Source organism: Betta splendens, chromosome 19 (assembly GCF_900634795.4).
Source record: "Betta splendens chromosome 19, fBetSpl5.4, whole genome shotgun sequence".
In the NCBI taxonomy this organism is placed as follows: domain Eukaryota; kingdom Metazoa; phylum Chordata; class Actinopteri; order Anabantiformes; family Osphronemidae; genus Betta; species Betta splendens.
Window position 1 is genome coordinate 5,749,066 of NC_040898.2, and position 15,027 is coordinate 5,764,092.

At 50.4% G+C, this 15,027-nt stretch overlaps 2 protein-coding genes across 3 annotated transcripts; both read right to left on the minus strand.

Annotated features, from left to right (window-relative positions):
• Nucleotide 1: 1 nt before the first annotated feature.
• Nucleotides 2–5,528, minus strand: LOC114845381 (tumor necrosis factor receptor superfamily member 13B). Its single transcript, XM_029133304.3, has 5 exons — nucleotides 2,369–5,528; nucleotides 1,528–1,655; nucleotides 1,267–1,383; nucleotides 923–1,186; nucleotides 2–836 (listed from the first exon to the last, which is right to left on the minus strand). The coding sequence occupies exons 1-5, from the start codon at nucleotides 2,449–2,451 to the stop codon at nucleotides 583–585; spliced, it is 846 nt and encodes a 281-aa protein (XP_028989137.1). The 5' UTR covers nucleotides 2,452–5,528; the 3' UTR covers nucleotides 2–582.
• A 132-nt stretch (nucleotides 5,529–5,660) lies between these two features.
• On the minus strand, nucleotides 5,661–12,264 carry sstr2a (somatostatin receptor 2a). Of its 2 annotated transcripts, XM_029133301.3 has the most exons (5): nucleotides 11,454–12,264; nucleotides 10,832–11,229; nucleotides 8,798–9,435; nucleotides 8,392–8,717; nucleotides 5,661–8,319 (listed from the first exon to the last, which is right to left on the minus strand). In XM_029133301.3, exons 3-5 carry the CDS (start codon nucleotides 9,186–9,188, stop codon nucleotides 7,888–7,890), a joined length of 1,149 nt encoding a protein of 382 aa, XP_028989134.1. In that variant the 5' UTR covers nucleotides 9,189–9,435; nucleotides 10,832–11,229; nucleotides 11,454–12,264; the 3' UTR covers nucleotides 5,661–7,887. The 2 variants fall into 2 exon arrangements, with proteins under 2 accessions (XP_028989134.1, XP_028989136.1); XM_029133303.3 differs by lacking the exon at nucleotides 10,832–11,229.
• Nucleotides 12,265–15,027: the final 2,763 nt, after the last annotated feature.

The following is a 15,027-nucleotide window of genomic DNA, read 5'->3' on the forward strand; positions in this document are numbered from 1 at the left end:
CTTCTGTGGGTTGCTCTTTTATTGACGTATACAAGTATAAGCGGTATTTATACGCGTTCGTCCGACTTTTTGCTTTTGAATGTCGTGACTGATCAGCACCCGGTTCTCATTGAAGTCTACTTTCACTGTCAACGTACCAGAGAACTGTCGTAGCAGAAGTTCATTTAGATTTTTACAGAGATTCTACTTCTCTCTTTGGCTTTTTTAGGCATCAGCCTGTTAAATGTTGCAGCTTTTCCAGTGTTCCAGTGTAGATGTGGGACGTTGAATGGCCAAGCTGATAGTTCGGTCTTCATTTTATCGTCTAGTGCTGTCTGTGACGTTGAGCTCATTAAAAAGCAAATACAGTAACTACAGGGAAGAAAACAATGATAAAGCCAATGGACCTAATTTCTGAAACAATATACAACTAAGAAAATAACCTGATCTCAAACAGATGTTGTGATGTGATGGTTATTAACTAAACAGTGTAGCTTTGTTAGTATTATTTATTTCCTATCAAACGTTAGATTTTTGCCTGGGACACATTCATCCGTTTCAGTTTTCCTTTCCGACGGTCCGATTGACGGTTAGCGGGCGGACTCATCCCACTGCCGCCTCCTCGTGGACCTCTATCCCCGAGGTGTACAGGCTGTCCTCGCTCCAGAGGGAGGCTCCCTTTGGGGTCGGGCCCTTGTGGACGGCTTGTTGGTAGAACGTGAAGGGGGCCCTCAGCGGCCCGTCGCTGCTCTGGCCCAGGGCCTTCAGGTCCGGGAAGCAGTGCACGCACACGCAGGTCTCCGTCGGGTTGGGCTCTTCGGAGGGCTCGGCCGGGCGGCTTGGATTCGTTACAACATCTGCGGATACAGAGGGAAGTGAAGTGTTACTACTCTTACTGCTGCGCCTCTGTTTGGCCCTTGGCTGGTTTTGACCCCGTCGTGACCTTTCTGGGCCCGCGGGGGGCCGGCCTCCTGCTTGGCGCTGGCCTTCTTGGCTCCTGGGTTCGAGGCCCCCTTCCTGGCTCTTCTCGGGAACACCGCCAGGGCTGCGGACAAGCTGGCAACCACCAGCACAACGCACAGGGCCAGCAGCGGATACATCCAGATACCGGGGGGTTCTAGTCCCGTCGTCACGGACAGGTCTCTGGAAGCCTTCACGCCCGTTACCTCGGCCGTCAACGCGCCGCCGGTCACGGGGGCCGTGGACGCTGGGGAGCAGCGGGCAGTTTAGTCGTCAGACGTGGGCGACAAACGTCACATTTACAACATGGCTGCAGGCTGAACTCACTCTGGCAGTGCTGGGAGCACTCGGCCGGATGTCTGCCGCAGATGTCAGAGCACCTCATGCATTTCTTCAGCAGCAGGTCGTAGTAGTGTCCCGGCGTGGCCTTGCATTGAAGCGACTCTGGTGCAGAGGAGGGCGTAGAACACGTGATGCATGCGGATCATGCTTATAAGCAGCATGGACCCATCTACTATTGTGTTAGAAAATAATGTGAATTTCCTCATTTCAGGTGGTTGTGCGGGCGGGTGCATGCGTGTTACTAACTGCAGTAGCTGATGCATCTGCTGTTCATGTGCGTTTCCTGGCAGGTCAGACGGCACTCCACGCATTTCTTGAGCAGACCGTCCCAGTGTTTGCCCTCGCAACACTTTTTACCCATCAGCCCCGGTGACCTTCACAGCGACACACACACAGACAGTAGCACTGTTTAGCATGGTTTTAGTCGGTTCTGTGTTTTAAAGCCGCCCCGTCGTACATGGAGCTAAAGGTAGCTAATGCTAATCCCCGGCACACCGTCCTCGCTGCATTTTGGGTCATTTTCGTCCTTTTTAATAAGTCACGTCAAACGCGTACTTCTCCGCTCTGGCGGGTCGCGAGTCGACGGACTGTGAAGAACCTCCTCCACCCTCCACTGCCTCCGAGCACACAAAGCCTTATTTCTTCTTGAGTGTATTTGTCACGCCCTGATGATCAAGACTCACTCAGGCCTTTCACATGTACATGTGTCGCTATCGTAGTGTAAAAAAAAGGTTTTCTATTCCATATTTACTAATTCAAATCACCCAGAACCAGCGTTGTGCTTTTTAATGTGTTTTGTTGTTGCTTGAACCCTTTTTTTGTCATTTTTGGTCACGCTTTTTACTTCTCACCACACCTTGGGCTACTTTTTCCACGCATGTGTGACAAAAACACAACTCACATTCAGAACAAAGACAAGGTTCAGAGTGACGACCCAATGAGGCGACCCGGATTCTGCCGTTTGTTACCACCTGCCGTTCAGAGAGGGGAACGGACGCTGCAGTCATGGGTTCGAGTCCCGTCCGGGCCGAAAACAGCAATTTGTACCTCGCTTAGCTTGAAAATGCTGTTCGGAGCGTTCACTCACCTGGCGAGATGAAGCAGCGGCGGGAGGATCCTCGGTCTGCAGACGCGAATGAGCCAAGCCTGTATTTCAACATGGGAGCTCATTTGAGTATGACCTCACTGTCTGTTGTGGGACTTCCCCGCTGTGTGTGTGTGTGTGTGTGTGTGTGTGTGTGTGTGTGTGTGTGTGTGTGTGTGTGTGAGGAGCATCCCCCCACATACTGTAGCACATACAGTACTAAATCACAGGACAATCAGCACAAACCAACTAATAGTAAGACACTTCCATACACATTAAAATTGGGCCTTTACAGCTTCAACAGAGCAGAAACAGAGAATGAAGTGGTGACGTTTAGACTCACTCACCTTTAGTTCACATTTTCCACTTAGGTTTTCAAAAAGCTATGGTTCCTGTTGTTATTATTAGTGGGTCTGAAACAAAGACTGAAGCAGCTCATGATCCTGTTCTCCTCAGGAAAGTCCTGACTGCTATTTTCCATAGGACTTGACAGAAATTCACCCGTGTGAATTGACATAGGTTGACATAGTTTACACTTTTCCTGCTGTATCATCGGTTCAAGACCAAACCCCGGGTGCAAAGTCCAGAGGTCTGCACCTCTAGCAGACTCAGTGATAGTTGGCACAGACGAACTGATCACTTGAACTTAGCTCGAAGCATATCGTGGCCCTGCTCTTCATCTGGCTAATACCATCCCTACATATTGAAAAGAGGCGCCCTTATTTCTATGATTGACTGGTGACCTGTCCAGAACCCCGCCTCTTGCCTGATTGACAGCTGCAATGGACTCCGGCATTCACGTGACCCCTAAAAGGACAAACCAACTGTAGAAACTGCAAATGTTATTGAAGCTGCTTTATTTATTTTATGTAAACCGTTAGCTTCTCTTATCAACTCTCACAAAAAATGATCATTCATTAAGATGGACTTCAATATATTCTACTGTTTCTCTAAGAAATAAGGAAGGAAAATGTCTAAAGGGATAAATTATAAAACAAATATTTAGAAGCTAATGCCTCATTCTGAAACACAGTGACAAAAATGATGACTCTTTGGTGTGATCTTCAGTAAGTTGAACCTGACTCACCTTAGTGACTCACCGCTGCTGGTTATCAGTGCAGGCCGTAGTAAATTCAGAAGATGTGACTAAGTTCACTTCCTTCACATCAGTGCGAAACCGGTTGGAATCGCACCTTGCGCTCAGCGAGGAATCGCACACAAGGAGTTGGGCCGCGTTGCTCTGGATGTCCACATTCAGAGTGAGCAGACTAGAAGGGATCTGAAGGCGACTCGAGGCTCACCTCGCTTTGTTACTCCGTCCAGCGGTTTCCCTAAAGTCTTGTCCTACTCAGCGCCTTTCACGCTGGCTGCAGCTGCTGGAAGCCGCCGGAAATGATGCGGTGAAAAGTCATTAAAAGGTGTTAGTTCTGTTTTACTACCCGCTGATTTAGCTGAGAACAACAGGTGCATCTGTGGCGCTGAACACGCATTTAGAAAGCAAGAGATGAGCTGAGCTATCAACAACAGGGGTCACACCTATTGCATCGTATGATAGCACATAGCCGGGCGGTTGAAGGCCTAATAAAGTGGCACGATCGCATGGTTAACAAGGAAAACCTGCTAGCGTTAGTCTTGGTATAATGGAACAAAGACATTGGTGTAACCAAGGCATCAGAACCAGGTCTGGTCCAAGGCATCATTACAGCCACTAGATGTTATTAGGTTCTAGATGTACATTATGAATGGCAAAAAGGGGAAGAGGGAAGGTACCTTTGAGGAAGACTTGGCTCCATGTTGAGTCACACTCAACGCCAAAAAGTAAATCAGATGATGACGAACTACGTGGAATGTTTAGTGTTTGTCTGCATGAAATGTTTCTTGGTTTCGTATGGAACAATTAGGCCAAAGCTAATGATTCTGCTGAAATATGGAAAGTGAGTGAAAGCCGAATGAACGGGTATTAATTTCCTCACATGAAGACGTCGAGCATCTTCACAATGTGGGTCAGAAGAGGTCAAAGACGGTGAAAGGGCTGGATCACACGCCTCCTTCAGAAACCTGAACACCCAGAATAGCTGCTCTGCAGATGGCTAGTCAAATTCTGAGAAAAGGAAGCCTGTTCACGTGTAAGTAAAAAAAAGAAAAACAGAAGAAGCAAAAATGACCATATCATGACTAAATCAGTCATTCATGCAAAACTCACAGTCACAGCGAGGAGCTGCATGTTGGACAGCGTTTCCACGTCGCTGAACATCGTCCCGACAGGAAATCTGATGCGTCTGCTGAGGAACCAGGGCGCGTGGGGACGGTTTGATTTAAGGCGGCCGCTGTCGCCACAGCAGCAGCGTTCGACCAGCAGGTGGAGGCAGCCTGCAGCATATGGAGGCGAACGCCAGGCGAACAGCTGCTAAGTCTTCACCTTCAGCGTCATATAAAATCTATTAAAATCCCCCCATTAGACATTCTGGTACTTTTCTAGGACTCAAGTATGTTAGAAGTGAGATCCTGTCCCAGAATTCAGCTGTTCTTCATGGGGGACCTTTAAGATGCTTGTACTGCTTGTAGTCTGGCCTAGTTCCTTTAACTTTGCGTTACCCGGAGTCTGTTTTATCACGGCAGATTTCCAAAGGTAATTTTTCTCTGTGTGGTTATTGAAACAACCCCCCCCCCCCCAAACTTCTTGTTATCCCAGTGGAAGCGAGTCCTCTGCAGTGCAAATCGAGCCGTGAGTCACACGGCGGCGAGTCCGGCTGGAGAAGTATTAGAGTTGAAATGAAGGAAAGTCGCGGCGACTGTTGGCTAAAACCTGACTTTCACTGCAGGTGATTTGGATGTTGTCTGTAACGTCCTGACATTTGAGTGGGATTCTAGCCACAGTAGGTCGTTAATCTGTCAGAGCTGACCGAGAACGTGGTGCATTTTATGATATTTTATGATCGCGCCACTAGGAGGCTTTTTAAGCCTTAAGATTGTAATTATTGTTTATTTATGAGCAACACTGTGCACTGAGCTGCTTTCACTGACGCTAATAATGCAATAACTTGTTTGCTGCAAGCTAGATTTAACAACCCAGTGAATCCTAGTTTAGCCCTTACCTGTGTACAGCAAACAGGAAGCAGCCAGTACCAGAGACGTACTGATGCTGACGAGAGCTCTTTAAACTCCAGGTAAACCTATGGGGCCAATGTATGTTAATCGCCTACAGTATGTACACACACACACACACACACACACACACACAGACACACACACACACACACACACACACACATACACACACACACACACACACAGGTTAGACCACGGCAGCAGAAACCTGCACTTTAATGGACACTGAGACGAGGACACTCCCCAGTACAATCAGTGATCACATCATAGTCTATGCAACATCACAAATAAACATCTGCTTTAGACATTAGTGTTAATTATTATCACACCAACAGTGGAGTTGAATTGACACATACTGAAGCAAGCCTCTTGTGTTTTGGTTCCCAACCAGTCCGTGCTGTACAAAGGCCTTTGGTCGTTTGGTCGAACGGGTTGAAATACTGTCAAACATGGTTTTTATTTTCAGTTTCAAGGCACATCGATAAAAGTAAATTTACACAAAGTACGTCAACAACAAGCGCGTGTGTCGCAATGAACTCGCCGGAAACTTGTCGATTGAGGTCAGCGCGACTGAACCGTCGTCCAGCACGGACGCGTGTGACGCAGGCGGAGCGCGTGCCCGCGTCGAACGGCGCACCCTCGGGTGTGCGCGTTCTAGCCCTTCACAAATGAAATCAACGAGGAGAAGAGGAAGCCCGGGGGGTCTCCGTCCCCCGGGTTCTCTCCCCGCGGCTGTACACTGTACAGTGGCGAAAGGAGACAGCCGCGGCGGCGCACGCAAACACGCACCACGCGCGTCATCTGAGAAACGCTCAGTGGTTATTCTTTTTTACAACGAGAGCAGCTACTACAGGATGCCGCGCGCTACAGTGACACTGGATTTGGCGCAAACAGCCTCGTCTATTAGAGATCCGCGGTCCATTAATTACATCGGGGGTGCGCGTACAGCGGGAGAGAGAGAGAGAGAGAGAGAGAGAGAATGGGATGTACAGTGTGTGTGTGCGTGTGCGTGTGTGTGTGTGATGCTTTTCCCCAGGAGCCCGTCTGCTCTGCTTCCTCTTCCTCGTGTGATCTTCCGCCTGATCGCAGTGATCGATGGCCGCTGAGTTGACCGATATCCCAGCGCAGAAACGAGAAGAAGAAGAAGAAGAAGAAGAAGAAGAAGAAGAAGAAGAAGAAGAAGAAGAAGAAGAAGAAGAAGAAGTCGATGCGCGCTATTGGCTCGATGTCCGCGAGGCGACAGGACGTGGAAGCCAGCTGAAGGGTGTGTTAGCAGATCACAGCACGAGACACTCAACAACCTGATGATACTAAAGCCTAATAAAACGAAAGTGGGTTTAAGAGATACTTACCTAGAAAAGCTTCGAGTGAAACTCCCCTAAACCGAGTCATTGCGAAACATTATTACGTTGCTGCTACTACTAGATTAATTCAAACATGAATAATGGATCATAGATACTTTTTGTATGGAAATGCAATAATCTGACCTAATTCACCTTTTAAGCGTGCAGATACATTCTGAGAACTGGTGGCCTCCCATAGAAATAATCTTACATAGGGAGTAAATATGACGCAGAACACACACACACACTGATCTCTTCCTTTCTCCAGTATTCATGCAGGTTCTCCAGCTCGTTCCGCTTCCTCTGTGTTCCCGCTCGCTCCCCGTCTCGCTGCCTAATTGACACATTTTCCCCCCGTTGGCTGTGACATGCAGACATCAGCCGGAACGCGAAGCCGAGGGCAGTAGCCACACATTAAGAAGATGTCAGGAAAAAAACACACACACGGCGCCCAAACGGATTGTGGACTGTTGGCACAAATGACAGTGACTGTTAAAAGACGCTCACGGGTTGATTTGTCAAACACCGGTCACGTCAGTGACGCAGATTTTTACAGCAGGCCTCTGCATTTGAAAACTCAATTTTTACAACGTGAAAGCGTTCCGCAAGAAGCTGCGGAGGTTCCTACATAATCAATAATCCAAGATGCTCAATTGAAGGGTTCACAGATCAAATCAATCCTCCAACGGAGACATAGGCCGGCCTCCTGTAAGACCAACTGAATGTCTATATGGTTCTGGAGAACTGTCCGACTTCCTCGGCCGTATTTCCACATGTAGAGAACCCGGAGTCAAACCTTTTTAATTCCACGAGCGACGGGGCAAATGTACAGCGGGGTCCAGGGTGTGGAGCGTAAAGGGCTGCGTTGTGTTCTCAGCATCAGGTCCGACCAGCCTCTTTAAATCTAAATAGATGCCAGTCAGGATCAGTGACCTGCAAACGTCCCCGCAACCCGTTTGCTTTTCTCTGGACTTTGCTCGTGTCAGTGTCCGTGAGCAGCATTACATCATCCTCCTGCCCCCACATGTTGGAGCATGGGGGGGTCGCTAGCAGGGGTCACCCCCTCCCCCCTCAGATGCTGGTTTGCAGCTCCCCGTTGAGCAGCGCGGCGTTGTGCGCCTCCAGCGTGGCGCTGAGGACGGCGGTGTCGTTGGCCATGCGGCTCCGGTCGGCGCGGCTGTCGCTGCGCTCCGCCTCGTCCAGGCCTGCCACCTTCTTCAGGCACAGCACGTTCTGAAAGCTCTTCTTGAAGTTGTCCGACAGGAACGCGTACAGGATGGGGTTGGCGCAGCTGTTGGCGTAGCCCAGCACCACCACGAAGTCGAAGGTGCTCTTGACGGCGGACGTGGGGTTGATGGAGCCCGTGACGGAGGTGACGTTGAAGGCGTAGAACGGCAGCCAGCAGAGCACGAACACGGCCACCACGATGGACACCATGCGCGTCACCTTGCGCTCGGAGCGCTTGCGCTTGGACGAGCACACCCTGATGCCGGACGACTTCACCTGGCAACGGAAGGACGGCTCCGTCAGCCACGCAAGACCTCCACGGCGGAAACGGAACCGCGCGACACTCACCTTGACGATGATGAGCAGGTAGCACAGGCATATGACCGACAGCGGCAGGAAGAACCCGATGAAGAACGTGTAGAAGATGAAGGCCGTGTAGTAGACGTCCTGGGGCTCCGGCCACACGATGCCGCACACCGGGACCTTGTCCAGGCCGCTGAAGATCATGGTGGGCAGGATGACCAGCAGCGACACCCCCCACACCGTCAGGTTGATCAGCTTGGCCACGCGGGGCTTCCGCCATTTCGTGGACTTAATGGGGTGGACCACGGCCAGGTACCGGTCGATGCTCATCACCATCAGGCAGAAGATGCTGGTGAACTGATTGAGAGAGTCTGGGCGGGAGGAGGGGAGTCGATGAGCGGTCAGTGGGGATGGAAGGAGCTACGTGAGGCGTTTTGGACTTTCTACTCACCCACAGTCATGATCACCCGGCACAGGGCTTCCCCAAAGGGCCAGTGCACCAGCGCCAGCTGCAAGGCGATGAAGGGCAGGCTCATCATGCACAGGACGTCGGCCACCGCCAGGTTCAGGATGTAGATGTTGGTCACCGTCTTCATCTTGGCGTAGCGCAGGATGACGTAGATGACCAGCGCGTTGCCACAGAGCCCCACGGCGCACACCATGAAGTAGATGAAGGTGATGACCACGGAGCTGGTGGCGTCCTGGTGCTCCTGCGCCTTGGCCTTGGAAATGTTCAGGTCCAGGTCGGACTCGTTCCCCTGGACGTAGCCGTCGTACAGAAGGGGCTCGGGGACGGAGGTGTTGGGGGGGCTCAGGAGGAAGGGCCACTGGTCTAAGGCCATGGTGGGATTAAAGGGCTCCACACGTCTACAGAAGCCGAGATATGAGAGGCACGGTCTTATCGAGGGGTTTGGGGTCAGTGTTGTGTACTTTAAACAGTTTTGTGAAAATGGCTTTGGGGGGTTAAGTTTTAAGATAAGGACATTTGAAGCTTTGGGATTTGGGGGATTGGGGTGAGTGGGGATTTTTGGGGATGTGGAACAAGTATCACATCCCAGCTGTAAGAAGAAGTGAGATACCAAGAAAGATCTATGGAGAGAGAGAGAGGGAGAGAGAGAGAGGGAGAACATAGTGTGAAAAATGAAATGAAATACTAATTTTCTATGAGATTTGTTTCTCTAAGATCCATGACAACAGCTGCAAGGTTAATTTATTTGCAGTCAAATTAAGTTTGGATTCAAATGAAAGAGTCTTGCTTTCATTGCAACAAGCATTTGGCAGAAGGACATTTGGCTGTTTCTCCTTCATTTGAAAAACCATTAGGCAAACATAGAAACAAATCACGCAGCACCTACTGCTCGTGAACACTTTTTGACTCATTTCCACGTGTGCCGTGGACTGAAGCATATATGCAGAGACGTGGGGGGTGACCGCCTCCGTGTTAACGATCCGATTAACTCACACGACTCCGGGACGCGCACCGTCTGTCTGCATGCGTGCGTGCGTGCGTGCGCGCGTGCCCAGACCGGCGCGTGCACGTGCACGTGCAGCACGCCTGCGTGTGAGGGGAAGGACGAGGGCACAGCGCTGCCCAAGGCAAATGTTTATTCAATTGATCTCGGGGACAAACAGCTCTGACACCGTGGCACGCGCTCTCACCCCCCCCTCCCCCTCACCCTCCCCCCGCAGGGACAGCGTCTGGCTCAACGGGGCCGACGGTTCAGCTCGCGCTTCCACAACCGAACCGAACTAAACAGCTTTGGCCCGTCTACACTGGTTTCTCTACGTACAGTGTAGAGATTAGATTAACGGGAGGACAATTGATGCCTCCTGCGTGTGTGCGCGCGCGTGTTCGCGTGAGCCAATAGCAATCTGCCCTAATAATACACCCACTAATGAACGGATGTCTCGTGCTAATTAAAGTATAGGTTTCAGGACTATTTGGTAACATTCTTGCACTTTAATTGTACAGCGGGGCAGAAATCCCATTATTGGGCGTAAAAGGGGAATTGAGCGCTCCATTAGGGCTCCTGCAAAGTCTAATGGGATGATTGAGACCTGCGACGAGGTAACGTCCGGCTCAGCGGGACGCCGTTTCTAATTGACAGTGACGTGGACGCTGCTCTCCCGAAACGAGCAGGTGACTTCATCCCTTCCAGCCCCATTAAGCGACTCCTGTGTGGCTCTTGCTGCTGGGATGAATGAGCGCACAGTCCGATCCACCCCCTCGGTGCCAAAGAAGACGCAGGTTCAGCTCAGGTGGAGCGAAAACTTGTGCGCCAAAAACTTCCCAACCCCTGCGCCATCGTTTAACGCGCAGCGCGAGCAGGTGTCCTGCGTGTCGCGCAACCCCGCGGACCAGGATCCATTTAATATGAGCGTAACTTTTACTAGAAGAGGCGATTTCATCATTTGATACCGCAACGACGCCCATTTGAAAAGGTGCCATTCAAAAATAAAATTCAAAAAGAGTCATTCTACTCACTTTTATATTGAAAACTCGCTCGTCATATGAAGCCTGTCGTGGTGAACTGTCCGACGGCGCAAACGCGGAGTGCCGCCGCTGCGTCGCGGCGCGTTCCTGCTGGAAAGCTGCATCCCGCGCGGCTCTCCGTCCACCTGCTCCAACCGCGTTACGCGCGGCGCCGGCGTTCGACGCGCTCCGCTCGCCCGCCTTCGCCGGAACCGGTGGCCGTGTCGCGCGTCTCAAGTCATCCTCGCGCCCTCCCCTCACCAGAACGATGCCGCTCCTGCCCAGCGGATGCGGGTCCAAAACCGGAAAGACGGGAGCGCGGCGTGCGCTCGCGGTGGCGCTGCGTCTCGCGCGCAAGTCGTGGCACCGAATCCCTTGCGAGGAGACGGTCAGAGCGGCGCGACGCACGACTTGGGGGGGAGAGAGAGAGAGGAGGGGGGGGGGGGGGGTGTCGGCTAGTGCGTCACCCTGTGTGCATCGGTGTCCGGCAGTTTGCTGATTTTGAGTCATGCCTACGCGCTGGCTCTTTATACTGAATCTCTCTTTGCTACAGAGTGTTGATGTCTTTTAATTAAGCAATGCAGCGAATTAAGAGTATAAAAATAAGAATAAGCTTAATACGAGTGGCACCTACCTGAGCGCTCCCACCGCCCTTGTGTGGTTCCTTCATATGGGCAGAAAGGGGAAAATCGAGCCCAGGCTGCAATTATGGAAGCCTCTTGGTGAATGTATGAGCTTTATCTACAAGCGTTCTCCACTGTCTTCCACGTGCACAACCCAGTCAGTGATGACACGCACGTCCAGCATCCCCTCTTCCGTCTTCATGAAGGAGGGGCTGCAGATGCTTATCTTCCCCAGCAGAACGCTCCACGAGAAAGTGTCCCGGCGACACAAAAGTGCTGCTATTATTAATCGCCACCAACTGTTGTCGCATGAAAGACGAATGGCCTCGTTCGCGTCCGAGACGCCGTCCGAGCGGCGGAAGCGTCGCGTAGGAGACGCTTTGTGAGCCGCTAACGGAGGAGGAGGATCCTGGACAGAACATATTCAAATGCCGGACATTTCTCTTTATCGCGGTCCAAATTCCGGTTCTCCGGTTTTCCTCCACTCTTCATTTTCTTCCTTCATGTTCACTTTGAGAGTTTGGAGTCACTCTTTAGACTCATCACGTGATAACTGGGACCAGTCCGTCTACGCGGCCTTCAGCTCTGACACAGGCCTAAGTCAACACGAGTGCAGCTCTGACGGGCAAAGGTCCACCTTTGATAAGGCTTCAAATCCAAAACAGCTCAGACTTGTTCCCTCAGAACCGACTGATGCGACCCTTTGCTCTCTTCCCACACATTTCAAGGCCTCAGCGCACAAACACGTCTTCTGAGTGTGACCGATTTGATTCCGCTGTGACACTTCTCCAAGGGACAAAATTGAAGCGGGCGCCGCGACACGTTTATCGGTCGGACCCCCCACGGTGCCGGCGTCGAGGGGAGGAGCGCTGTCAAGGTCAACGAGCGCTCAGCTCGTCGGTGAAGGTTTCCTCACAGATGCGTCGCGGATCCGTTGCGACGGGTTCAGAGCGGACGAATGCGACCCGACAGGAGAAGTCGCTGGGCTTGAAGAGATGAACAGAACTGCTTCCAGTGGATATTGCTGCCGGACAAAGCTATTTTCAGGCATATTCTTCCATTCCTGGAATTTAAAGGAGCCCGGTGACCTCAGTGTGAAGGGGGAACATCTGCGTTGACTGGGTTGCCAGGTTTCACTCTCAAAGAGTTTGCACCACCCAGATCTTTAATGTCACTGAAGTGAAGGTTTTAAACAGTTATCAGACTAGATTTTCCCTCTGAGCAGCAGAAATACCCCAGGGAGACTTTATCTGGCTGATAATAGCGTAGCAGTGATAAATATAGGAATATGACCCTTGATGGTTCCCAGTTCTGGATCTATAAACATGTCTATGTTTAGTTTTTCCATAGAAAGCGTCCAATCACAGGAGCCGAGCTGCTTTTTTAAGGGGACCTTCTTTTTCACGGACGGGTGATGAATTAAAAACGGCAGGTCAGGCTACAGTGATGCAGACTGAAGTCCAGCCGCTTCAGTGCCTGCACGCAGCCGACAGCCCCCGTTGCCTGGATTCAACCTTAAACGCGTTCCTCGAGCCAGTCGCGAGCTCACGTAAGAAATGGCCGCTCACGCGGACGGCGCGCGATGACGTCGCGGCGGCTCCCGTGCCGTGGCCGCGATCGGACCGTGAGCTGTTGCGTGGTCACAGGTAGCACTTCGCTCAAAAACAAGCATAGGTCATCACTCTGATAGAGCAGCTCTGAAAAATCTATAAAAAAAACACCATCATTTGTCCGAGTTGCATCATTGAGTCAGAGACTGCTTATTTTACCAACCAGCAGACAACACAAATCGTGAAGGCGTATCAAAGCGGCCATATTGGGCCTAAATTAGAGGTTCTGCTTCATCCGGAGACTCCATTAATACAAATTATTATGCTTTTACATGTTAAAACTGTACAAACACGCATTACTGTATTCCGTCTATTTATGCAGCAGCTCCTCTGGCCTTGAGATGAAAGAACACTAAGTCATGTGATGCTATTAATGGAGGAGACAAAGCTCAAGCACAGAAATAGGAGTGGAAATGGAGGCTCGAAGGCACAATTGACAGTCTGGATGAGGGCGTATGGAAATGTGCTGGTTTACATGTGCTGTGTATTAGGGAGCTAATGAGCGGCAGGGGCAGGGAAGGTGGGAGGGGGTGGAGGGCGTCACAGAATCTCTGATGAGAGGTTTCCTGCCTTTGGGTGACATGAAATCATCCAGTTGTTCCTGATCTCAACTATGTCCGGCTGTTTGGTTCCACTTATTTATTTTCAGTGAATATTGAGGAAACTTCATCTCGAACGTCAGTCTCGTGAAGTCGGCGTGGGATTCACTTACAGCTTGGATGCGTTATTAATGCTGCTCCTCATGGGGCTGTTCCCTTGGGAACATGTGTAACTGAATAGCAGAGGTTTCAGCCGCTTCATAAAACCTCTGCAGTGCATGTTAGCATACAATAAAGTCATTTAAGAGATATTACTGTTATTCACTTTAAACCCTGCATGGTAATATGACAATAATGAATATCTGTTATATGATCATTTAACTTAATTGAACTATCTGCACTATAAATACACTATACTGTAATATTCCTAGGTCGCCAGTAATTCCTTCCATTTTCAATTCCAGTTAGAAACTGGAGACTTGAATGTACCTGCTAGAAATCACGTAATTAACAGAATGCTACAGTAGCTGGGTCTAAAAGCCTAGCTTTAATGCAGTTATGGGGTTCGTTGTCATGGTAACTCACATCACTTTGACCGATTTCCCGAAACCTGATGGACAGTTTCTACGACAGAAAGAGAAAATTGAAACTAAAAAGGGAGATATTGAAAATAAAGACCAAACAGAAGTCAGGCAGAACCAGGGTTTGGACTTTCTCTTCGGTTCTGCTCTGTCCTGACAGGACTGATTCAGAAGCTGAGCAATCATTGACAGTATATTGATTGAGTGGCCAGAAGCTGCCTGCCACAACTAGAGGCTGTGTTTATTTCGTGAAAGCGCTGCCTCTGAGTGCTCTGTTCTGCACACGCTGGAGTGAATCGCGCTACTTTGACAATTTCCCCCTCGTCTTCAAAAAGTTCCTCGCCGCGGAGACCAGCTCCAGCTCTGCCGCACGGCGCCGACCCATCTGGCCTGTTCTGGGCTGCTGAGGGTTCTCTGAGGTCGGGCCGTGAACCTGCTGTGTTGGATCGGGATGACAGTGTGTTTTGACGTCAAAACCGAACTAAACATGAGCCGTTCGTGGCGACCTTTTCTAAGAGCCTCATCAATATTTGAGAGGAGGAAAAATGACTGAACCGAACCGCAGTGTGTCTAGATATTCATTTGAATTAGACTTGGTCAGTAGCTGCAAGTACTTGATCATTTCTCTTGATGTGAAGCACTGACACCCTCTGTATCGTCCTGGTTTCTATCAACAGGCTGAACTTCACACTGTATATAAACCTAAAGTAAAGTAGATCACCATGACATTTTGGAATCCCTCAGGGTCCAACCACCGGACCACTTTTATTCAACTTTTCCATGCTCAGTCTCAGCAAGAAGTCTTCACAGAGAACCTCTCTCAAGGCTCAAACTTGTGTTTATTACTCGTGTTCT

Bases quoted from the DNA above. Each gene is read 5' to 3' on its own strand.
- LOC114845381 (XM_029133304.3), bottom strand. From the start codon at position 2,451: ATGAGCTCCCATGTTGAAATACAGGCTTGGCTCATTCGCGTCTGCAGA. The intron at 1,656-2,368 runs GTGAGTGAACGC...GTCGCTGTGAAG, and splicing joins CCGCTGCTTCATCTCGCCAG to GTCACCGGGGCTGATGGGTA. The intron at 1,384-1,527 runs GTTAGTAACACG...CCTCTGCACCAG, and splicing joins CAGATGCATCAGCTACTGCA to AGTCGCTTCAATGCAAGGCC.
- sstr2a (XM_029133303.3), bottom strand. From the start codon at position 9,188: ATGGCCTTAGACCAGTGGCCCTTCCTCCTGAGCCCCCCCAACACCTCC. The intron at 8,718-8,797 runs GTGAGTAGAAAG...CCTCCCGCCCAG, and splicing joins CCGGGTGATCATGACTGTGG to ACTCTCTCAATCAGTTCACC. The intron at 8,320-8,391 runs GTGAGTGTCGCG...TTCCGTTGCCAG, and splicing joins ACCTGCTCATCATCGTCAAG to GTGAAGTCGTCCGGCATCAG.